This window comes from Oncorhynchus gorbuscha, linkage group LG01 (genome assembly GCF_021184085.1).
Source record: "Oncorhynchus gorbuscha isolate QuinsamMale2020 ecotype Even-year linkage group LG01, OgorEven_v1.0, whole genome shotgun sequence".
In the NCBI taxonomy this organism is placed as follows: Eukaryota; Metazoa; Chordata; class Actinopteri; order Salmoniformes; family Salmonidae; genus Oncorhynchus; species Oncorhynchus gorbuscha.
The window spans coordinates 25,802,110-25,814,827 of record NC_060173.1 but is presented as its reverse complement, the minus strand read 5'-3'; the positions used below and the strand labels follow the sequence as shown (position 1 = coordinate 25,814,827).

The window sequence follows — 12,718 nt, the reverse complement described above, 5'->3', positions numbered from 1 at the left end:
CAATACTCACATTTTATTGATGACATTGTCCATGCCCATCACTCAGAGTTTGTAAACTTTGATCCTGTCCAAGACAGCTTGGACACATTTTTACATGAGTTTGTCATAGGACAAAGAGCTCAAATTTATGGAGACTTTGCCGCCAACTCCTCTTATTGTCACACAGGCAAGCCTCAGTAGAGCGCGGATTCTCCATCAATCGGCAGATTGAAGTGGAGAACTTGAAAGAAGATTCATATGTAGCACAGAGATGTTTAGTTGACCACATAAGAGCTGTGGGTGGCATACATAATGTGTGCATTGACAGACCTCCGCTTATGTCAGTGGCATCTACAAGGCAGAGTATGTGACACATCAAGAAGAACAGAGACAGAAGAAAGGATGAGCAAAAAAACAGAAAGAGAAAAGACCTTATAGATTAAATAGATTAACTTAAAGGGAAGAAAAGAAGACTGACAGATGACATAAATGCTCTCAAGACCTCAGCAGACAAATTTGCACTCAAAAGAGGAGAGCACAGGCAACCTCACTCTTATTGCCAAGTCCAATAGCCTGAGAAAGGGTGGTAAAGATAAAAGAGCACAAGCAGCTGAAATAGAAACACTATTCAATGAAACAAGCAAATGAAGGGGCATAGCAGCAAAAAGCAAGGGTTGGGCACTGTTTTAACAGTTTGGGAAAGGGCAAAACACTACTCAATGAGTAAGCGATAAAATAAAGAAAAGCAAATTAACCAAAAAGGCCAACAACCCCAGAACACAATGGTTGGGGAAATGTTTTATTTATTTTGATTTTCGTCTAATCTTTTGTTGCAAAACTATTTATGGCCATGTGTTTTTTATTTGCCTATTTATTTGGTCATGTTCATGGAAAAACAAGGTCATATTTTTGCTCTGCGACATGTGATAAACAAGGAGTTACTTAGCTCTTCAACTTCAACCTGAAAAGTCCTTGAATTTGATGTTTAAGACGGTGTGGGAACCCTGGACTTGTCCCAAAGTCACTGCTGTGTTGTCTTGGCTGTGGGCTTAGGGTCATTGTCCTGTTGGAAGGTGAACCTTCGCCCCAATCAGGTCGTGAGCGCTCTGGAACAGTTTTTCATCAAGGATCTCTGTACTGTCCTCTGTACCTCGATCCTGACTAGTCTTCCAGTCCACAGGAACTCTGGAGCTCTGTAAATGACTATCGGGTTCTTGTTCACCTCCCTGACTTAAGCCTTTCTCCCCTGATTGCTCAGTTTGGCCAGGTGGTCAGCTCTTGGAAGGGTTGGTTATTCCAAACGTATTCCATTTAAGAACGATTGAGGCCACTGTGTTCTTGGCCGTTCAATGCTGCAGAAATGTGTTGGTACACTTTACTGTGCCTTGACACAATCCTGTCTCGGAGCTCTACGGACAATTCCTTCGACCCCATGGCTTGGTTTTTGCTCTGACATGCACTGTCAACTGTGGGACCTTATATAGACATGTGTGTGCCTTTCCAAATCACTTCCAATCAATTGAATTTACCACAGTTGGACTCCAAGTTGTAGAAATATAAAGGACGATCAATGAAAACAGGATGCACCTGAGCTCAATTTCAAGTCGCATAGCAAAGGGTCTGAATACTTATGTAAATAAGGTATTTCTGTTTTTTATTTCTTATAAATTTGCCAATTTCTAAAAACCTGTTTTTGGTATTATGGTGTAGATGGATGAAACAAATTCAATATTTAATCAATTTTAGAATAAGGCTATAACGTAATGAAATGTGGAAAACAAAGGTTTTTGAAAACTTTCTGAATGCACTATACTTCTAGTATCACACACTCACGACTACAGCACCATTTTTACATGACTTAACATTTTATAGATCTTGAGTGTTGATTGAGTCTATTAGAACGAACATTCCCTTTTCAAAGTTGACCAATTCAGTCAAATTTGAAACTGTCAGTTCCCTCTATCAAATGGCATCTTTATATTTTGTTTTCCTACTTATGTGAAGATGGAATGACATCAATGTTTGGAGCAAGTTACATTTGTAATATAGCTTATGGAAAAACATGACTATAATTAAAGTATGTAATTGAAGTACATTTTTAGATCCAACCAAGTTTGTGATCCTGACTAATTTTCACTAAATTAGTTCTCCAGCTTGCACCCAGGCTGAAGACTGCTTTAATACGCCTTAATTTCCCAAATTCATCACCTCTAACATGTACGTTTTAATTATTACTGTGAATGGAAACGTGTCATGAAATTGAAGTTCGTGTGGTTTTGAGGTACAGTTGTTGAAATTCTCAATAGGATCGTTGTATCATGAGAACAGCATATTAACACATTTACTAATCCTAACTAACCTTTCAATAAGAGGCTTCATGATGCATTTATTAATACATTCTATTGCACAAATATTTAACTAGAAAAAGTGAATTCCGAGACCAAAAATAATGATTACGAAAGAAGTTGTGACACTTTATTGCACAATATAGAGAGCTCAGTAACACTTAGGTGACACAAATGTTTAATCTAACTCCAGGAAACGATAGGATGTACCATTATCTCATTGGTGGTCCCACCATAACATTGACAATTATAGTCCGCCTGTATTTGAAAAATATTCATAAAAATAATGACATATGTTACATTATTATCCCTCTTTTAAATAACACAATGATAGGGGGTTGAATCCAATAAACCTCCATTCACAAGCACTTCAACAGAAAGAAGTTGCAGAAAGCTCCCCGTGGACAGTCGCACATTTTGCCGATTCGAGCACCTTTCCTCACTGCGCAATGCTCCCCCACGTCGCACTGAAAAATATTAATGTCAAATTGTTAAATGAAAACAATGAGGATACTGTAGGTTACAATATCATCCTGTAAATCGTTTCGAAACACCACGCATTTATTAAATAATCCGATTACATGTTTGAATAACTTCCAATAGCCTAGTTAAGACAATTTACATTAAGAACACTGGACCATAATAAAATAAACTATCTTGTCATTCTGCATTTGGTAATTATTCGTCATTTAAAAATAATAAAGTAATACCTTCTCTGAACAGAGAAAGAGTGTAAAATCTTACAGTGGGAACTTGTCCAAATTTCTTTTCCCATGGATTAATTCTTTTGGTCTGCAGTTTTTTTAGAACTTCGTGTAGAGCTCCAAGCTATGGAAACAGTAGGAAATACACAATTAAAAGACATAACTGTCAAAGCTTGAAGTGCTGTCTTGTCATTGTGCACCATTACTACAATCCCTTGATTCAATATTCACATTTTGACCAACAAACCTAAAACACCATTCACGTTCTCAAGAACAAAGTGATTTTTATTTTGTATATAGCATAATTTAGCCTACTCTTTATTTTTCGAGTTAGTCGAATGTAAATTCCAAAAGCTAACCGCGGACATAAGCATTCATACATACAGTTTGCAGACAATATAGCTAGACTTACAAGACGTTTTTCGTTCGTTAGATTCGGATTTTGTGGATAGAAGTCGTGAATGTTTCTCGTTTCCAAATCCACTTCCATTTCTGAGTCGTTCGTTTCAGCACCACATAGGATGGACAGCAGCGCTGTACAAACTACCGCACTCGTCCACAGTTTAGAGCTCTCCATGGTCCTGATCTGGAGAAGTGCTTTACGAGCGCGCGAAGTTGTTTCCTATTTCAACTCAATTGACCAATCCCTGCCGTTTTGCCTCCTTTTGTTTGCTCCTCAGTGTTTGTATTCCCATTGATATTGAATTGCTCCGCCTTGAGCATTGATCTCCTTATATACGTAAGAGAATTAATAACCTACGTAAGAAGCCCATTACGCTGTCCAAACTGTCTCAGCAAATGCCCTTCAGAATTATTTTTGCTCTTGTGGTCTTTGCTAGTGCACTGAGTACAGCCATGGGCAGATTCATATTTTATTATATTATCTGATTGCTAATTTTGATTAAAATTAACAAAACGTAATCTGATGGTCTAGAAAGTTAGTTATATTTTCAGAGGTTCTTCAGTAAATAGCCCATCATGGACAGTAAGTTGTGCTACATTTTGTACAGAATTTGGAATTTCAGAATTTAGGGCTGGTTTGCCGGACACAGATTAAGCCTAGTCCTAGACTATAATGCTTGTTCAATGGATATTCACCATTAAAAGTGCTTCTTAGTCCATTACTAGGCTTAATATGTGTGTGGAGACCGCCCCTTTGAGTTTAAAACATGTTCTCACTGGCTTATTTTTGAATTAATCTCTTTGAGGAGATGGGTTCTGAATGATAAAAGGAGGATCATCCAATGATGATCCCTGAAGCTCTGAGATTAGCTTGATTGTGGATATTTGTTTGTGACGCACTTCTATACCCAGGGGAACAGTGCGCAGATAAGGTGTCACGTTTTCAGTTTAAATGAACCATATGCCAATTTCTACTAGTATAGCCTATATACAGCTATACGTTAACGTTTCTTTAGTTTGTGACATAACTAATGTGAATAATATTTCCGACAAACACTTGCAAAAGGCATAATATATAATACACCACAGGTTAAAAAAGTCACTGCCATGTATCAAGAAATCTGAAGTTACCAAGGCCTTGTAAACAAACAGTGTTGTTTGTGTGCATCAGATGCAGCAGGCACATAATAGGAGCAAACTCCTGTTGCTATGTTAATTGTGCAGTGACACCTCTTTTGCCAAAGCCCGCAAATCAATATTTTCATGAATACTCTCCTTTGCATGAGCTTTTCTTCTTCTAATGTTATGTTGAACATATTATGTTGAGAAGTGAATGAGGTTTGCAACATAATGTTATTATTATGTTGTGAAATAAAATGTGCGTTGAACTTCTAAAAGTAGGACTGGATTATCATCTCATGACTTTACCATATTGAGGTCAACAGTATGTACCCTCTGGACATTTTTCAGACCCTATATGGTATCTACACTGAGTCTAATATTGAGTGGCACCCCCTATTGCCCTCAGAACAGCCTCAACAATAAGTTGGGTGAATTTTGGCCCATTCCTCCTGACAGAGCTGGTGTAACTGAGACAGGTTTGTAGGCCTCCTTGCTCGTACATGCTTTTTCAGTTCTGCCCACAAATTTTCTATAGGGGCTTTGTGATGGCCACTCCAATACCTTGACTTTGTTGTCCTTAAGCCATTTTGCCCCAACTTTGGAAGTATGCTTTGGGTCATTGTCCGTTTGGAAGATCCATTTGCGACCAAGCTTTTAACTTCCTGACTGATGTCTTGAGATGTTGCTTCAATATATCCACATAACTTGCACCAGTCCCTCCTGCAGCAAAGCACCCCCACAACATGATGCTGCCACCCCTGTGATTCACGGTTGGGATGGTGTTTCTTCGGCCTGCAAACCTCCCCCATTTTCCTCCAAACATAACAATGGTCATTATGGCCAAACAGTTCTATTTTTGTTTCCTCAGACCAGAGGACATTTCTCCAAAAAGTTGGATCTTTGTCCCTATGTGCAGTTGCAAACCGTAGTCTGGCTTTTTTTATGGCGGTTTTGGAGCAGTGGCTTCTTCCTTGCTGAGTGGCCTTTCAGGTTATGTCGATATAGGACTCGTTTTACTGTGGATATAGATACTTTGTACCTATTTCCTCCATCATCTTCACAAGGTCCTTCGCTGTTGTTCTGGGATTGATTTGCACTTTTCGCACCAAGGTACATTCATCTCTAGGAGACCAAACACGTCTCCTTCCTGAGCAGTATGACGGCTGTATGGTCCCATGGTGTTTATACTTGCGTACTATTGTTTGTTCAGATGAACGTGGTGCCTTCAGGCGTTTGGAAATTGCTCACAAGGATGAATCAGACTTGTGGAGGTCTCCAAAAATTTGTTGAGGTCTTGTCTGATTTCTTTTGATTTTCTCATGATGTAAAGCAAAGAGGCACTGAGTTTGAAGGTAGGCCTTGAAATACATCCACAGGTACACCTCCAATTGACTCAAATTTGGTAAATTAGCCTATCAGAAGCTTCTAAAGCCATGACATAATTTTCTGGAATTTTCCAAGCTGTTTAAAGGCACAGTCAACTTAGTGTATGTAAACTTCTGATCCGCTGGAATTATGATACAGTGAATTATAAGTGAAATAATCTGTAAACAATTGTTGGAAAATTACTTGTGTCATGCACAATGTAGATGTCCTAACCAACTTGCGAAAACTATATTTTGTTAACAAGACATTTGTGGAGTGGTTGAAAAACTAGTTTTAATGACTCCAACCTATGTGTATATACACTTTTGACTGCAACTGTAAGAGTACAGGAGTTCCGGGAGGTGAGCTTGTTGCCTTTGGAGTCCAGTGGACCAACTTAAACTTAATCATATGTTCGACATTTTAAATGATTGTGCCCCAAGTTATATGAAAAACCACATTGATATGGTCTATTACCATCCCAGTTACAATACCAGAGGTAGTGTTATGTCTTGTAAAATCCCAAGGATAAACAGTACCGTGAGGAGCATGTTTTTTTTATACAGGTATTTGTCTATGGAATAGTCTCCCCTTGGAAAAACTTGAAATCGCTTTAAAAAGCAGGCAAACGTTTTCTTTTTCGACAAGGTTGTCTAAGTAAGAGACACCACTCCAGTGTCGCTTGTGCCTCCTAGTGCTGGTCAGGTGTATTTATTTGAGTGATTGATGTGATGTGCAATCCTTAGATTATTTTTTTAAGGTCGAAATGTGAAATTAATATGGTCGATTATTAAGGTTAGGGAAAAGTGCCGTGAATAATGACACTTCCTAGGATGTCAATGAAAATTTATGTGTTTATGGTTGTTTTGTCATTTTGACTTGCCTTTTAATCATTATATGTGTTATTGATTTTTACCATTGAGGACCACTTTGGAAACAACCGTTTTAATTCATATCCTTTTAAGTTATGTCCTCGTGGTTCACATTGTACATTTTGTTGTATATGGCTGTTACCCAAATAAATTGAATTCAATAAAGTGACAACTGTGCATCTGTATTTGGAGGATAACATTTTGGTTTGGTTTATATGTCATAGCTCCTGCCTGAGCCAATCAACATTTAATATTATGTTCAGAATCATTGTTCGGCAGCGTGCTAGACAAATCACAAAATATCCACACAAATACACATCAGCCTGGGTTAGTTTGGTTTTCAATTTACAATCTGGAAAAATCTATTAAACCGAGCCAAATGGAAAGCGCACTTCAAGCGGCACCCAAGGAGTTCATTCATATCCACTTGGCGGGAGCATATGCCACACAGACAGAGAGGTATAATTGTTCCAGGCTCTTACGCAAGCAGAGGCAAGTCAGCTCTCCACATGAGTTCCAGCCAGCTCACTCCAGCTCACTTTCATTGACTTTAAAATGCTCAGATTGATTCAGCCTTTATGCTATCAACATTCAATATGTGGCACGGATTCGTGGCATTTGCAATAAAAATAGATCTTCCATGAAGACATGGTAGGTCATGACTTGTGGCATCTGTCAGGCCACAAAATTATTCAGCCCCTTTGCATTTTATTCAGCGTTTGATACCACAGAGGCCAGAGGAAACTGATTCAGTCAAAACCATTACTCTTACCCCTGAAGATAAGGCTAGGTAAACATACTGCACTCAGCAAACAGCATAATGGGAAATTAGGATGACATCTGCTCACTTCAATCAACAATCGGGAGAAAATCTAACAGAAAAACATGTAAATTAATACTTGAGAAGATACACAACAACAAACTAGCAGCCATACCAACTTCCATCCCACTGCTGTTGGGATGAGTTTGATTTGGTCAGTCCTTGGATGAGAGATCAGATTCTGGATGTGGTTTTAGAGGGCCAGTAGAGGGTGACCCTTTCCTCTGGTGTCTTATTGTGGGGTTTATTTTTCCAGACACTTCGAGATGACAGTCTTTAAGTTCATAAAAACAAGGCACCATTTCATGCTACATTATTTGTTTTATGGGCTGTGGCTGTGATGTATAGCATATACTGGTGTCCAGTGACAGGTTATGGGTCTGGTTAAGTTAAAGGATGGCCCCAGGCCAATCAGTAGAGATTGAGATGGGGGGCTGGGGGGTTACTGTGATATTAAGCAGTTTCTACTTACCCAGAGTCAGATGAACTTGTGGATACTGCTTTTATGGCTCTGAGTGCAGTATAAAGGAAGTTAGAGGTAGTTAGGCAAGCCAATGCTAGCAAGCGTTACCCAAGACTAGCTGGTCCTGTAGACTTCCAGGCATTGGCTAGCAAAACTACCTCTAACTTCCTTCATACTGCATGACTTAAAACCTGAAATATTTACGTAAGTATTCAGAACCTTTACTCAGTACTTTGTTAAAGCATGTTTGTCAGAGATTACAGCCTCAAGTTTTCTTGGGTATGACGCTACAAGCTTGGCAAACCTGTATTTGGAGAGTTTCTCCCATTCTTTGTAGAAGCATCACTGCACAGCTATTTTCAGGTCTCTCCAGAGATGTTAGATCGGGTTCATGTCTGGGCTCTGGCTGGGCCACTCAAGGACATTCAGAGACTTGTCCCTTAGCCACTCCTGTCTTGTCTTGGCTGTGTGCTTAGGGTTGTTGTCCTGTTGGAAAGGGAACCTTGGCCCCAGTCTGAGGTCCTGAGTGATCTGGAGCAGGTTTTCATCAAGGATCTCTCTGTACTTTTCTTTGTTCATCTTTCCCTCAATTCTGACTAGTCTCCCAGTCCCTGTCGCTGAAAAACATCCATATGCTTCACCATAGGGATGGTGCCAGGTTTCCTCCAGATGTGACGCTTGGCATTCAGGCCAAAGAGTTCAATCATGGTTTCATCAGACCAGAGAAACTTGTTTTTCATGGCCTGTGAGTTCTTTAGTTGCCTTGTGGCAAACTCCAAGCGGGCTGTCATGTGCCTTTTACTGAGGAGTGGCTTCCGTCTGGCCACTCTATCATAACGGCCTGATTGTTGGGGTGCTGCAGAGATTGTTGCCCTTCTGGAAGGTTCTCCCATCTCCACAGAGGAACTCTGGAGCTCTGTCAGAGTGACCCTCTGGTTTTTGGTCACCTCCCTGACCAAGGCTCTTCTACCCCGTTTGCTCAGTTTGGCTGGGCGGCCACCTCTAGGAAGAAGCTTGTTGGTTCCTAACTTCTTCATTTAAGAATGATGGAGGCCACTTCAATGCAGCAGATATTTTTTGCTACCCTTCCCCAGATCTGTGCCTCGACACAATCCTGTCTCGGAGCTCTACTGGACAATTCATTTTGACCCCATGGCTTGGTTTTGCTCTGACATGCACTGTCAACCGTTGGACCTTATATAGACAGGTGTGTGCCTTTCCAAATCATGTCCAATCAATTTAATTTACCACAGGTGTACTCCGATCAAGTTGTAGAAACATCTCAAGGTTGATCAATGGAAACAGGAGCTCAACTTCGAGTCTAATAGCAAAGGGTCTGAATAAATAAGGTATTTGTTTTGTATTTTTAATACATTTGCAAACATGTCTAAAAACCTGTTTTTGCTTTGTCATTATGGAGTATTGTGTGTAGATTGATGAGGATTTTATTTTATTTAATCAATTTTAGAATAAGTCTGTAGCGAAACAAAATCTGGAAAAAAGTACTTTCTGATTGCACTGTATGTGTTTGTAGTATATTTTCCATCATTAGATAGGGTAGATTACCAACTTTAATCACAAGTATGTCACTCAAACCTTCGGTGAAATCTTGCATTGATATTCACATTTTTTACCCAAAAAGTTTATTTAAATCAGGGTTCGGCATCATGTACTCTCGTCTTAAGCAAAAGCATCAGGAATGAAAGCCAAATCTTATTTGCCAGTTCCATGTGCCAGGGGCACAGTAAAAATGGCTTTTGAACTATTCAGTGCTGTAAAACCTGCTATAAATAACCATCCAGAGAGGGGTGAGTAAAGGGGTTTAAAATCCTCCCCTTGTTCCTCTGCCACTTTCCGCCTGGCTATGAGGCACGATTTGATTCCCCACGATCGGCTTAGCTCTGCCCTCATAGCCCATCTTCAAAACTCACTGAGCTCACATCCCATCACCGTATTCATCCCTCCACCCCTTTCTCCAACAAACCCACAACCCTCAGACAGCTTCCCTCTTCAATCCCTTATGTGAAGAAAACACTATTTAAAATGAACAAGACTACCAGGGAAATCTCATAGAGATTAGTTTAACTATTCAGAATTAGTCATGTATTCCTAGTAGTGATAGAGGAACCTACGTCACTACCAGATGAGAGGACTGAAAAAGCACAGACTGATGCAATCATTTCAATTCACCCACAGAGACAAAAATAGCAATTCACCTCCGTACCAACAAAATCAATTACATTGACTTCCTCCATTGATCAAAGGGAAAGTTCACAAACCAACCTGCTTCATGAACAAGACAGGGTCTCTTATCAGTTAACACACTCATTCAGTGTTTCACTCCTAATTGCTTTTTGATATTGCTTTAATTTAGCATTTAGTTTGCTATAGAGTTTTCTACAAAGTTGACCTCACCCATCCTAATAAAATTATTGACGTGTCTAAAGAACACTTGTCTGTTCCACTGCATGTTGAACATCATTCTTTGGCAGTTTGAAAATAGCAGTGTCATTTGATGTTCTAGGCCCAGAGGAGGCTCTCTGACAGGATCTGTCATTGTAATTGAGAGGTTTGTGAAATTGTGCCAGATGAAAACTCACTAACAAGAAAAACACACAATTAAACATGTTATAATTGTCAGTGGAACTTGTAAACTGTCAGGTCACATCAATGTTCATCTAAACTTACTCTGTTAAATTGAGATGAGTGAGATGATGACTCAGGTCAAAGGCCACACAGTCCTCAGAAGGCCCAGGGGGACATTTTGTTTTGTCTTTCTTCCCCAGACAGGCCTGTCTACATGGCTGAAACTGTCACGTCTCTTTATCCACTTGTCCATATTGGCTGTTTATTATACACAAGAGGTGCTTTTTATGTCTAAAATATTTCCCCAGACACCACAGAGAAGACGCCAGGCACAGAACAGGCTCCTGGTGTTCCCACGGCCTGAAATTTAAAGTCCATGTCACTTGCAGCTCTTCACGGTGTCTGCACTATCCCTCATCCTGACAAGCAGCTCAAGGCCAAAGGCAGGGGCCACCAAAGAAACAGTTAACACAGCCACCCAAGGGAGAGACCAGTTATTTTATGTGTCATTCATTTGCAGTTTTAGTGGAACATTATGTGGAAAGTACACTGAACAAAAACAAACACAACATGCAACAATCTCAAAGATTTTACTGAGTTACAGTTCATATAAGGATATCAGTCCTTGAAATGTAAATGAATTGAAATAAATTGATTAGGCCCTAATCTATCAATTTCACAGGACTAGGAAAACAGATATGCATCTGTTGGTCACAGATACCTTAAAAAAAGGTAGGGGTGTGGGTCAGAAAACCAGTCAGTATCTGGTGTGACCACCATTTGCCTCATGCAGCGCGACACATCTCCTTTGCATAGAGTTGATCAGGTTGTTTATTGTGGCTTGTGGAATGTTGTCCCACTCCTCTTCAATGGCTGCTGGATATTGGCGGGAACTGGAACACGCTGTCGACCACATCATCAATCCAGAGCATCCCAAAAATGCTCAGTGGGTGATGTGTCTGGTGAGTATGCAGGCCATAGAAGAACTGGGACATTTTCAGCTTCCAGGAATTGTGTAAAGATCCTTGCGACATGGGGCCGTGCATTATCATGCTGAAACATGTGATGGCGGCGGATGAATGACACGACAATGGGCCTCAGGATCTCGTCACGGTATCTCTGTGCATTCAAATTGCTATCGATAAAATGCAATTGTGTTTGTTGTCTTTAGCTTATGCCTGCCTATACCATAACCCCATAACCATGGGGCACTCTGTTTGCAACATTGACATCAGCAAACTGCTCGCCCACACGATGCCATACACGCTGTCTGCCATCTGCGCGGTACAGTTGAAACCGGGATTCATTCATGAAGAGCACACTTCTCCAGCTTGCCAGTGGCCAGCGTGCCAGTGGCCACCGAAGGTGAGCATTTGCCCACTGAGGTCAGTTACAACGCCGAACTGCAGTCAGGTCAAGTCCCTGGTGAGGATGACAAGCTTCCCTGAGACGGTTTCTGACCGTTTGTATAGAAATTCTTCAGTTATGCAAACCCACAATTTCATCAGCTGTCCAGGTGTATTGAATGTACATTCAATTCTATGGCAACAACTCTGGTGGACATTCTTGCAGTCAGCATGCCAATTGCACGTCCCCTCAAAACTTGAGACGTCTGTGGTATTGTGTGACAAACTGAATATTTTAGAGTGGCCTTTTATTGTCCCCAGCACAACATGCACCTGTGTAATGATCATGCTGTTACATCAGCTTCTTGATATGTAAACCCTGTCAGGTGGATGGATTTTCTTGGCAAATGAGAAATGCTCACTAACATGGATGTAAACTAATTTGTGCACAAACTCTGGGAGAAATAAGCTTTTTATGCGTATGGAACCATCCATGATATCACAATTATAGTTTTAGGCTCTACAGTGTTTGTTTACATTTACTTTGTTTACAAACATTAAAACAAGGTTATATTTTAGGTTCTGATGGGGAACGACAGTTGAACTAAGCTCATGAGGTATTTATACGTTTTATTCTTCAAGAATCAATGTGTACGTTTAAAGTCCAAAAAAAGATATTGAAAACATTGATACTGTTGATCGCGCCTTAATAGA

At 40.2% G+C, this 12,718-nt stretch overlaps 1 protein-coding gene across 1 annotated transcript; it reads right to left on the bottom strand.

The window, feature by feature from the left end:
* Positions 1-2,440: 2,440 nt before the first annotated feature.
* cart2 (cocaine- and amphetamine-regulated transcript 2) lies at positions 2,441-4,090 on the bottom strand. The gene is made up of 3 exons (XM_046348976.1): positions 3,441-4,090; positions 3,069-3,152; positions 2,441-2,791 (listed from the first exon to the last, which is right to left on the bottom strand). Exons 1-3 carry the CDS (start codon positions 3,603-3,605, stop codon positions 2,684-2,686), a joined length of 357 nt encoding a protein of 118 aa, XP_046204932.1. The 5' UTR covers positions 3,606-4,090; the 3' UTR covers positions 2,441-2,683.
* Positions 4,091-12,718: the final 8,628 nt, after the last annotated feature.